Source organism: Oryx dammah, unplaced genomic scaffold (genome assembly GCF_014754425.2).
Source record: "Oryx dammah isolate SB20612 unplaced genomic scaffold, SCBI_Odam_1.1 HiC_scaffold_5, whole genome shotgun sequence".
NCBI lineage: Eukaryota > Metazoa > Chordata > Mammalia > Artiodactyla > Bovidae > Oryx > Oryx dammah.
In genome coordinates, this window is record NW_024070189.1 from 68,723,470 (window position 1) to 68,736,448 (window position 12,979).

At 38.3% G+C, this 12,979-nt stretch overlaps 1 protein-coding gene across 1 annotated transcript; it reads right to left on the minus strand.

The window, feature by feature from the left end:
- Positions 1–471: 471 nt before the first annotated feature.
- LOC120863790 (olfactory receptor 5T3-like) lies at positions 472–1,395 on the minus strand. Its single transcript, XM_040240355.1, has one exon. The coding sequence runs from the start codon at positions 1,393–1,395 to the stop codon at positions 472–474; it is 924 nt and encodes a 307-aa protein (XP_040096289.1).
- Positions 1,396–12,979: the final 11,584 nt, after the last annotated feature.

Genomic DNA, 12,979 nt, shown 5'->3' on the forward strand with positions numbered 1-12,979 from the left:
TTGCATATGCTGCTTGGAATGCCAGGATAAATCTCACTTGGTCATGGTGTATGACCTTTTAATGTGCTGATGGGTTAGGTTTGCTAGTATTTTGTTGAAGATTTTTGCATCTATGTTCATCCAAGTTCATACAGTTTTATTTTCTTGTAGTGTCTTTGGCCTTGGTGTGAAGATAATTCTGGCCCAATAAAGTTAGTTTGCAAGTATTCCATAATCAGTTTTTTAGAAGAGTTCTAGAAAGATTGGCATTAATTCTTAAAGTGTTTGGTATACTTCACCAATGAAACCAATGGTACAAGGCTTTTCTCTGTTGGAAGCTTTTTTTATTTCTGCTTTAATCTCCCTACTTGTTATTAATCTGTTTACATTTTCTATTTCTTCACTATTCACTTTACTAGATTATGTGTTTCGAGAAACTATTTTATCTAGGTTAATGTTCAGAGAAATATGCTTAATATATGAAAAATATGCCTATTTGGTTGGGACAAATAGTTTCTTTAGGGCCGCCTGCATGTCTGTGTTTCTCAGACAGTAAACAACAGGATTAAGACTAGGTGTTAGAATGGAGTAAAACACAGACACGAGCCGTCCTTGAAGGGGGAAGTAATGAGAAGTAGGTCTCAAGTAAGCAATGCTCCCAGTGACATAAAACAGAATGATGGTAGTAAGATGAGAGGAGCGGGTGGAAAAGGCTTTCCAACGGCTACCTGCAGAGTGGGTCCGAGTGATGGCAGCAATGATGAGAACATATGAGATGATGGTGAGGGCAAAGGCACCAAGAATAGTACACCCACCCACCACAAATCCAACTTCCTTGTTGGTGTGGGAGTCACTGCAGGAGAGTCTCATGATAGGAGAGCTGTCACAGAAAAAGTGCTCAATGACATTAGGCCCACAGAACTGGAGGGAGAAGGTGTTGATGGTGTGAAAGATGGCACAGAAAGCTCCGCTCAACCAGGCCACAATAACAAGCTCTGTACATAGCTTTCTGCTCATAATGACACCATAAAGGAGAGGCTTGTAGATGGCCAAACAACGGTCATATGCCATAGAGGTGAGCAGGAAGCAATCAGAAGCACATAGCATTACAAATAAAAAGAGCTGAGCCACACATTCCCAAAAGGAGATGACTTCTGAACCCATGAGTGAATTAATCAGTGCCTTGGGGACGATGACTGTGGCATAACACATGTCCAAGAAAGAGAGATTCTTCAGGAAGAAATACATGGGGATGTGGAGGCGGCTGTCTCGGCTCACGGCTGCAATGATGGAGATGTTCCCCAGGAGGGCAAAGAGATAGATGAAAAGGAAAAAGATGGTGCTAATGAGCCTCAGTTCAGGCACATCTGAGAAGCCCTTTAGAATAAATTCAGTTACCGTTGTCTCATTTGTCATTTCCTTCCCAAGTCATGAAAAGCAATAGTCAGAGAATATTCAAGATAGATATGGTCTCCGTGATAGTTAGTGCAAAACACACGCTCACAAATTGGTCCATAAAGATGGTAAAAAGTAAATCTGGTTCTCTTCATAGTTCATGAATCCCACTTACTTTTCTTTTTCTTTTTTTCTCTTGCTTTCTCTGTTAAGTCTGAGCAATAACAGATTATAAATGAACAAATAAGCATATATGTTCAGATACTATGGTTGTATACATGCATAATAACAAGTTGTGAAAACTAATGCAAAAGGTGAAATAATCGTATTCATTCAGTAAGTATCCACTCAAAAAATTCTATTAATAAATGTACTGCACTAGGTACAGTGCAGTTTGTGAGTTTGTGGCAGGGGTGGGGGCACTGAAATGGCTCTAACAGAACCGCTCACAGAGGTTGAGCAGATACTATAAATATCTTAGCAGGTCAAGAGCTGGTAGTGATGGAATTGCTGTGGGTTTCCCTATGATATTTCAGTTACTGTAATGTCAAATTTTCATAGCTTTTAGTATAAATAAACAAGTTTAACATAACATTTACTAATGTTCCAAATAGAACGGTGGCCTGGATTTAACCTAGTGGTCTCTGCTAAATGCATGACTGTGTCCTGTCTCTGAGTCTTCTCTTACAGTAGGAATCTTGCTAGCCTATGATCTTTAAAGTCACAATTTTAAGTCATGTTCCAGGAAAAGCATGTGAGACAGTGCCCTGAAATATTGGCACACAACTGGCCTTATTTTAGGACCTACCAGTACTGAAGATTGACTTTGTCTGTGATACTTAAGTCTGATGGTTCATCACTCTCACTGCACCTGGAAGGTGTCATCAGTATCCTCACAGGACCTAACATTTTAAGTAAGAACAGGAAAATGAGTATGGAGCAAAAAGCTTTGACTTGAGGAAGAGACAACCTATTTGCCTACATGGTTCAAATAAAAGGAAAGAGTTACTCTAAGAAACGATCCCCCAAAACGTTTGTATTTAACCAATAGCAGTACTATAAAAACCATCTGGGACCCATTAAAGTTTGACTTTTTAAACATCAATTTAAATTTTCTTTTAAGAAAATCTGTCATCTCTACAACTTTTATTGTTCATAATATAATTTTTGTCATTAGAGTAAATGAATTTTTAATCTATCACTTAGTATAAAAGATTTTTAGGATCTAAAAAAATCTCTAACATATATGAAATAAGTGTGGTTATCTCTGGGAATGAGAAAATTTTTTTCAAAAGTTAGAATGAATACACATTGGTATTAATATTATAATCTTTGTTATTATCATTGTTGTTTGCTTGCTAAGTAGTTTCCAACTCTTTGTGATCCCCATGGACTGCAGCTGCCAGGCTCCTCTGTCCGTGGGATTTCCCAGGCAAGAATACTGGAGTGGGTTGCCATTTCCTTCTCCAGGGGATTTTCTAGACCCAGGGATCAAACTTGTGTCTACTACTTGGCAGATGGATTCTGCATCACTCAGCCACCTGGGAAGCCCATTATAATCTTACTGTTTAAATAATAAAATATTTTAAAAGTTATTTCAAGAACTAATTTAAGAAATTTTCTTTTCTAGTATTTTTATTATGATATGATATGATATCTTTATTAAAGATATGAAGGAGAAAAAGAATAAATTTTGGAGGATGTCAGTGGACTTTCCTTTGGGTATTTTTGTATCCAAATTTCCCCTTCTTATAAAAACAGAAGTCATTGGGTTAGAGCCCACCACAACGACCTCATTTTAACTCAATTGTCTCTAAAGATCCAATCTCCAAACTAAGTCACAATTGGAGTACTGGAGTTATGATTTCAACATATGAATTTTGGAGGGGATACAATTCAACTTAGTCAATAAGAAACAAAGCATACTACAACTTATCTTTGTGGAAGAAAGATTGGGATGTCTAAGGACTGCTCGTCTGCTCCAAGACAAGAAGTATAGGAAGGGTTCCTTGATCTCCATGAAAGTGACAGTGTCTTTCAAAGAGAGACAGAGAAGACTAACTTATTCAGATTAGCTTTTATCTGCCCTCCAGCATGATCCAAGCCACCTTTGCTATAAAAGTTGCTAGAGTAAGAGTGTTGTTCTTTTCCTGATTTGGGCTTCCATGGTGGCTCAGAAGGTAAAAGAATCTACCTGCAATGCTGGAGACTCAGGTTCGATCCCTGGGTTGGAAAGATCCCCTAGAAAAGGGAATAGCTACCCACTCCTGCATTGCTGCCTGGACAGAGGAGCCTGACGGGCTACAGTCCATGGATTTGCATAGAGTTGGACATGACTGAGCAACTAACACTTTGACTTTTTTCTTTTCCTGATATACTCTAATATCCACTTAGTGAGAGTGATAGAAATAATGTACTTTGTATGACTTAGGGTGGCTGGTTTTAGCACAGCTAATAATATTCACATTACTTAAACACTAAGCATAGTTTTTTCAACATTTAAGAAAATTATGCCTATGTCCTAAGTTTGTCTTGAGAGTCAGTAAAATTGTGTGATCAAGCTCAATGTTTCCTCATTTTCCTAATGAAGGAGTTTGGACAAAATGACATTGGGATTCCATTTTTGACATGATAGCCTCAGATTCTAAATGAGTTAGAATCAAGCAGAATGTCCAGGAGAAGCCACAGGAAAAGAGAAAACTTGCCTCTGGCACTTCTGGTTGCTTCTACTGTGCTCTCTGCTGGAGCTGACTCCTTCCTTCACTTGGACCTCTGCCTAACTCATCACTCCTTCCCATAACCTCTCATCTAAGTGATAGAAATCTGGTGTCAGTCACTCGCATCACAGTATAATTAAGCTGTTTTCTTGGCCAGTGATGTCTGGATTTAAAACTAAGTATTTTTGTATCATTGAAATATGCTTACTTCTATTCTAGCCATTTTCAGGCATTAATGCATTGATTTAAATTATGGTTCAAAAAATAAATAAATAAATTATGGTTCATCAAATAAGATGAACTTGTTCCTGACAGGCCAGGGGGCCTTTTTAAATTTGGTGAAACCTTGTATTTGCATAACACTGGAATGAGTGTTTTCATTATATTCAAGACAATGGGTTTCCCTGATGGCTCTGTAGAAAACCTGCCAATGTAGGAGACTCTGGTTCTATCCCTGGGCCAGGAAGAGCCCCTGGAATAGGAAATGGCAATACACTCCTGTATTCTTGCTTGGAAAGTTCCATGGACAGGGGAGCCTTGTGGGCTATAGACCATGTAGTCACAAAAGAGTCAGAAATGACTTAGTGACTGAGCACATAGCATGTGGGACAATACCAATACTAGTATATGCAGACTATCAGATAGCATGATTATTACCGGGCTCTAATATGCCCTCTGGAATCAGACCAATACAGTAAAGTTTAAAGTCTATTATTTCTCAAAATACTGAGTGTATCATTGTACCTGGTTTACTTTGATCTTGATGGTTGTTGAATCCAAAGAAATAAGCTTTGGATGAGCTTTGCAAACCATGTGAAGAATCACTAAAGAATCTAACGCACAGTGGTAACAGAACTAATAGTTGTTCTGTACTTATAGTAGATTGATTTTAGACCAGTTTCATCACCTTTTTGTAAATTTCTTCACATATCAGGCAGAAATAGTGTATATCCCTTGTCCCCATTGTTCATTATAAGTAGGTCAATTATGAAGATTTCCTGTTAGACTTAAAAAACAATAGTACATCTAAGAGAAGAGTAGTTACTTTGTTTAGGGGCACAATTATGTATTTAATAATGATTTGGAAAACTAACTGTACTAATTTAAAAAGAGGAAAAATGGCTTTTCAATCAGTTTTTCTGTCTTGAATGTTCTCTTGATAATTAACCAATTTAATTTAATCAAAAGTAAACTTGGATTACTTCACCAATTCAAAGCATTAATTTGTGTGTGTGTGTGTGTGTGTGTTTTCCTGAGGACAAAGCATTCTTTGACAAAATATTGTGCTAGTCAAATTCTCAAAGATATGAATCACACAATATTAGTACATGCTTGACAGGTTTGTATGGAAGAGATGAGTAAAATCACACCTTGGGAAGTTCTTGACCAATATTTGGAATAAAGATGGAGTTGAATCAGTGAGTTTTTGCTTTATAAATGTAGATTCAGTCCCCTTTAGGGGAATACATTTCAGAATAACATTGCAAAATAAAAAATCATACTTTTCTACTCACTAAACTAAATCAATAATCATCTGCCTTTCCCCTCCAGAATGGTCCTAATGTAACTTCCACAAAAGTTGGTTTCTTGGTGTGCTTATTTCTAGATTTAATAAAATATTTATCCAGTTACTGAAAGAAGTACATCTGTATTTTGAGATGTTTAGAAGAGATGTCTAACAAAACTGAAGATTCATTGTGCTCAGTTGTGTCTGGCTCTTTGAGGCCTCTGGACTGTTGCCCTCCAGGCTCCCCTGTCCATGGAATTTTCCAGACAAAAATGTTGGAGTGGGTTGTCATTTCCTACTCCAGGGGATCTTCCCGACCCAGGGATCAAACTCATGTTTCTTGCATCTCCTGCATTGGCATGCAGATTCTTTACCATTAGCACCACCTGGGAAGCCCAAAGATTTTCTGCTTTTATTAGTTGCTACATTAAACTTCTTACATTCTGTCCACCAATTCTCAACTCCAGTTGTCTGTAGTTTTAGTCTTATTTCAAACTCCACTTTGTGTTACTCACACTTATTCTATATTTTTCATACAGCTTCTAATTTAGTCTATTTTTAAATATTTTACCTTTTAATCTTTTACATATCACCATTAATACATTCACTTATGAAAAGAAAAATATCATTATTTTCCATATTTACTTTATTAAAAAATCCTACACATCTGTTTAGTTTAGTATTTGTATTTTAGTATCTTTGTTCTTTTCTTCTCCACTCTCTATATATACAACATATACCAATACCCAGTAAAATCAGTTTGGTTAAGCAATTTATAGAATTATTTTGAAAAAACTAATAAAATGGATGACTGATTAAGAAATAGCATCATATGAACAGTACATGAAGGAATTCTAAATGTTTTGCAATGCATTACCTCATGTGTTCATCACAACAACCTGTAAATAAAGACGTGTTATTAGACTTGATTTCTGGGACTTCCCTGGTGGTCCAGTGATTAAGATTTTGCCTTCCAATGCAGAATGTACAAGTTCAATCCCTAGTCAGGGAGCAGAGATCCCACGTGCCTCGTGGCCAAAAACCCAAAACATAAAAACTATTGTAATATATTCAATAAAGACTCTTAAAGAGTATAGTTTTAAAAAATTAAAAATAAACTTGATTTCATAGATAAGTAAGTTTAAAGTGTCTTCCTCACAAAATGTCAGCAATCTCTCCAAAGATGGTCCACCAAGTCTTAAAGTGTCTTCCTCACAAAATGTCAGCAATCTCTCCAAAGATGGTCCACCAAGTCTTAAAGTTACAAGTTTATACTTTAAAATGAATAAAGGTGTACTACCTGAATAGTTCATTCTGATGGTTAATCATTGCATTGATTTATCATGTAGATAGAGAAAGAAATTGTGAGAATAAAATAATCAGAGAAAACAAAAACAAAGCAGAAATCTGTACTGAGACAAAGATGGTGATATGGATGTTAAAAAAAAAATTTCTAGGGATGAAAGTTAATTATGAACAGGAGTTGGAGGCATAAGCCAGAGTAGGAGAAAAGACTTCTATATGAAAGCTATAAGAAATCAGTCTCACAATCAACTCACTCAGACTCTTCAAGCTGGTAGACCATGACCTTAGATGAACTCACAAGGATTCTTTCCAATCAGCTGTTGGATGCTGTAGGAAAAATTCTGAAAATTTTCTTTCTCATCTGATATCAATGTGAATAAATAGACTACCCATCTCTTTCATACCAGGATCTTTTATTATTTAAACTCTGCTACTAAAATCAGTAGAATACCAAAAATCTGCAATTCCAGAGTGTGGACTACGGTTTATTCCCTAGACCTTAGGCTAGCCAGAGTGAATAGCTTAGATTTCCCTGGGGCTAAATTACTGGCAACATCTCCAGCAACTTGAAAAATTAAGCAACTCATACTATCCAGGAATTAATCATTCAGCCTGTATACATAAGAAGCCATGTTAAGTGCCCATTTATTTTTAGAAAAGACATCAATATGTCTTCTTTGGAGAAATGTCTATTTAATTCTTTGACACATTTTTTTATTGGGTTGTTTATTTTTCTGCAATTGAGCTGCAGGAGTTGCTTGTATATTTTTAAGATTAAAAAATAAATAAATAAATAAATAAAAGACATCAAACGTGTTAACAGAAAATTTAAAATTAGACTGGCAGTATGATGTTTTGAACTATTACAACTTGTTTGACCAGTCAAATGTATTTTGCGGGGCAGTGTTTCATGAGGGCATATTGTAAAACCCATGGTTTGTCTGATGTGTGTGTGCCTAGGTAAAGAATTGATCTAGCTCATAATTTATTCACACTTGAAGAACAATTTGAACATAGTATATATATCATGTCTATGACATAGGCTCTATGAATTTACTTTCTATTGTTCCATAATTATCACTTAGGGCAAAGTAAATTAAACTTGTTTAAATATACACAAAGTAACTGGAAATTTCATTTTAACAGTCTATTTAAAGAAAAATAATAATAAAAGTGTCTGACATAATGGAAGCATATTATTTTTAATTACTCTAAATTACTTTTTAAATACACAGTTATTTAATTATATACACACTGAAACAGTAACACTTCTCTAGGGAAGTAAAGATTTTTCTCTTTATTATTAAAATATGATGAAGAGGGACTTCCCTGATGGTCCAGTGGTTAAATGCAGCAGACTTGAGTTCAAACCCTAGTCAGGGAACTAAGATCCCACATGCCACAGAGAAACCAAGCCTATGAGCCACAACTAGAGAGCACACATACTGCGACTGCTGAGCCCACATACCACTCGAGAGTCTGTGGGCCTCAGTGAAGGACCCCACATGCTCAATTAAGACCCAACACAACCAAATAAATAGGATTGAAAGGTTGTTTTTGAATCACGACGCCAGGATTCTTGGCCCGCGGAGGAGAAGAATTCAATCCGGGGCCAGAGACGAGGCTTGATTGCTCAGACCTTTTGTGTAATAAAGTTTTATCAAAGTATAAAGGAGATAGAGAAAGCTTCTGACATAGGCATCAGATGGGGGCAGAGTGTCCCCCGCCTACCCCCACTAGTCTTCAGCTGGATGTTATATAGCCACTAGCAGTTTGTTAATGAAAGAAAGGAATGTCTTAAAACTCAGAATGGCACCAGGCCCCTCACCCATAAGATGCATTTTGGGATAATCTTGGCACCAAATGGCTCATCTTGGGCCATAAAATGATTAACTTGAATCTTGAAGAAGGGCAAGTCACCATACAAATAGTTTCATTTACATAGATTCAGTTCAGTTCAGTTGCTCAGTCATGTCCGACTCTTTACAACCCCATGAATCACAGCATGCCAGGCCTTCCTGTCCATCACCAACTCCCAAAGTACACTCAGATTCATGTCCATCGAGTCAGTGATGCCATCCAGCCATCTCATCCTCTGTCGTCCCCTTCTCCTCCTGCCCCCAATCCCTCCCAGCATCAAAGTCTTTTCCAGTGAGTCAACTCTTCGCATGAGGTGGCCAAAGTAGTGGAGTTTCAGCTTTAGCATCATTCCTTCCAAAGAAATCCCAGGGCTGATCTCCTTCAGAATGGACTGGTTGGATCTCCTTGTAGTCCAAGGGACTCTCAAGAGTCTTCTCCAACACCACAGTTCAAAAGCATCAATTCTTCAGCACTCAGCCTTCTTCACAGTCCAACTCTCACATCCATACATGACTACTGGAAAAACCATAGCCTTGACTAGACGGACCTCAGTCAGCAAACTAATGTCTCTGCTTTTGAATATGCTATCTAGGTTAATCATAACTTTTCTTCCAAGGAGTAAGCGTCTTTTAATTTCATGGCTGCAGTCACCATCTGCAGTGATTTTGAAAGTGAAAGTGAAGTCGCTCAGTCGTGTCTGACTCTTTGCGACCCCATGGACTGTAGCCTACCAGGCTTCTCTGTCCATGGGATTCTCTAGGCAAGAGTACTGGAGTGGGTTACCATTTCCTTCTCCAGGGGATCTTCCTGACCCAGGGATCAAACCCGGGTCTCCCGCATCAGAGGCAGTGATTTTGGAGCCCCAAAAAATAAAGTCTGACACTGTTTCCTCTGTTTCCCCCATCTATTTCCCATGAAGGGATGGGACCAGATGCCATGATCTTCGTTTTCTGAATGTTGAGCTTTAAGCCAACTTTTTCACTCCCCTCTTTGACTTTCATCAAGAGGCTTTTTATTCCTCTTCACTTTCTGCCATAAGGGTGGTGTCATCTGCATATCTGAGGTTATTGATATTTCTCCTGGCAATCTTGATTCCAGCTTGTGTTTCTTCCAGTCCAGCATTTCTCATGATTAGAGGAACAATATCTGAGTATAACATACTGGTGTGTCAAGTAGGTTCTGAGCCAAAAGGCGGAACCGACTTGAAGACAGAATTTGGGGTAAATGTATAGTACATTAGCATAGCTTAAGATAAACATTTCCATAAGAAAAAGACATTGGTTAACTTCAGGTGAAACAAGGTGTCATGGCAACACAGAAGTTTAAGAGAAACTTCCTTTTAAATTTGTATAGAGAAGGAAAAAATATCACTAGTTTGTTTCCTCCTGCCGCTTAAGAGAGATAAAAATTTCTGACACTTGCAAGCTATTTCCTCCGTTTGGAGACCCCTGGCCTTCCTGCCTGTTACTCTCTCAGGATGGTCAATGGCTATTAAAAAAAAAAAAAAAAAGAATGCTCTAAGGCCAAACAAATAATAAAATATGATGAAGGCACATAATAGAATTTTTAAAAATAGCATGTGTTATAAAGTTGCTCCTGTCCATGCTCAAAGCACACTTTGTCTATTGTGTTTTCTTAGTTATTACATTTAACTATTTAAATTCCAGTCAATTTTAGGCAAAGTGTGGGCACATGGCTCTACTTTATTTCCAAAGGATAATTAGTCACCCCAGAAACATTAATTGAACAGTCCTCTGTATTACTTTAATTGTGTTGTTGCCTGTGCTACACAAAACTTCTGTGGACAGTCATCAAAACAGGATGGTGCTGGCACAAAAACAATTATAGATCAAAGAAATATGCCAGGGTCCAGCCCCCGCAGGATCCAGTGGAACCTGAAGGAAAAACGGCGTCGGCGGATGATTTAGAGGGATAAGGAAAGAATATTATAGATAAGAAAGTAGAGGAGAGAAAGAGGCTGATATTCCTTGGTTTACATAGAAAGCCAATAAAACTTCGAGACAAGAAGTTCGCCCTGTTCATGGAGGCCACAGGTGCCTTCCCAGTCTCCTGAGGGAGTGAAGACGCAGAACATCTTCCCATTCAGGTCTTAGAAACCAGGGCAGATAAGTGAACGCGGGGAGCCTCTATGCTCCAAGGGATCAGCCTGAAAGAAAGTAAGAGGGAAAAAAAGAAAAACACGGGGTGACCAAGCTTCTTTGAGTGAGGCCCAATAGCTTTATTTTTAAAAGGTACTTTTATACCTTGTCTTATACATAGAGGGACATGAAAGATGCAAAGTCATACAGAGTCAGCCCAAACATTACATCTGTTTTCTCTTTATCAAAACCAGGATTTTTTCTGCAAACCTTTCCCATAAACAATATTGTGTACATTATCTTCTGGCCTTGGAGGCCTGTGAACATTTTATGACCCTCTTTTGATAAAGGCTTCTCAACCAGAAAACTTATTTTCCCTTGAAATGTTTTTTCTTATATTTCTAATCTATGTCAGCCTCAGAAAGTATTAAACAAGTTACATTTCTCATGGAGCAAAGGTGCAGTGTGTTATAAGAAAGAACCAATTAGCTCAAAAGTCTGATGTGGTTAATTTCAAGGCTACACTTGTTTTTCTTACATTTCAACTATGTTAACTAATGCACTCCCAGGTGCACCGTGGATAAGAGATATGGGAACTTAGCAACAAGCATTGGCCCAATAATGAAATCCTACACTAGCACTACTCTAATAACTTTTAACTCTTTGAAAGGCTCTATGTTTTAGGCTTTCTGTACCTCTCACAGTTGGGAGGCTGTAAATAATCATATGCATAGCTGCAAGAGTCTGGATATACCTGCCAAGCAAGCTAGAATGCTAACAGAGGGATTTTGATAGGAAATATTCCTCTCATGTCCAGGAAATTTATTAGCTATAGCCCTAAGTTGATTTTCTCCAGAGAAAGGTGGTCAGGAAAAGCCCCCTGTTAATGTCAGAGGAGTTGTTGAAAGTCATGAAATAGTAAAACAGACAGATTCTGGTTTGGGGGTAGATGCTTGAGAAAGCCTAGGGAGCCCCTTGAGTTTTGAAGCCTTGCTTAACAATTCTCTTCCACATGACTTTGTCATGGGTGGGATCTCCCGTGGTGGCTCCCAGCAGAAATAGATAGAAAGCCCAGAGATAAACCCATATACCTATGGTCACCTAATGTACGACAAAGAAGGCAAGAATACACAATGGAGAAAAGACAGTCTCTTCAATAAGTGATGCTGGAAAAATTGAACAGCTCCATGTAAAATAATGAAATTAGAACACTTTCTAGCACCATACACAGAAATAAACCCAAGATGCATTAAACACCTAAATATAAGACTCACACTATAAAACTCTGAGGAAAACATAGGCAGAGCACTCTTTGACTTAAATCACAGCAAGATGTTGTAGGATCTACTGCCTAGACTGGCAAAAAAATAGAAACAGTTAAAAGTGAAAGTGAAAGGTTAGTTAGTCATGTCCAACTCTTGCATCCCCATGGACTGTACCCCCACCAGGCTTCTCTGTCAATGGGATTTCCCAGGCAAGAATACTGGAGTGAGTAGCCATTCCCTTCTCCAGAGGATCTTTCTGACCCAGGGATAAAACCCAGGTCTCCTGCACTCCAGGCCAATTCATTGCCATCTGAACCAGCAGGGAAGTCCCAGAGTCATAAAAACAAAGATAAATGGGGCCTAATTAAGCTTAAAATCTTTGCACAGCAAAGTAAACCATGAAAGAAAGTGAAAGTGAAGTCCCTCAGTCATGTCCTACTCTGTGCAACCCCATGGACTGTAGCCTACCAGGCTTCTCCGTCCATGGGATTTCCCAGGCAAGAGTACTGGAGTGGGGTGCCATTTCTTTCTCCAGGTGATTTTCCCGACCAAGAGGTCAAACCCAGATCTCCAGCATTGCAGGCAGACACTTCACCCTCTGAGCCACCTGGGAAGTCAGAGTAAACCATAAGCAACAAGATGAAAAAACAACCCTCAAAATGGAAGAAAATATATGCAAACAGAGCAACTGATAAGGGAATAATCCTTAAAATATCCAAATAGATCATGCAATTCAGGATACAAAACAAACAGCCCAATAAAAAAATGGATGCTGCTGGTGCTGCTAAGTCGCTTCAGTTGTGTCCGACTCTGTGTGACCCCATAGATGGCAGCCTACCAGGCTCCCCCGTC

Coding starts and splice junctions, on each gene's coding strand:
- LOC120863790 (XM_040240355.1), bottom strand. CDS start 1,395: ATGACAAATGAGACAACGGTAACTGAATTTATTCTAAAGGGCTTCTCA.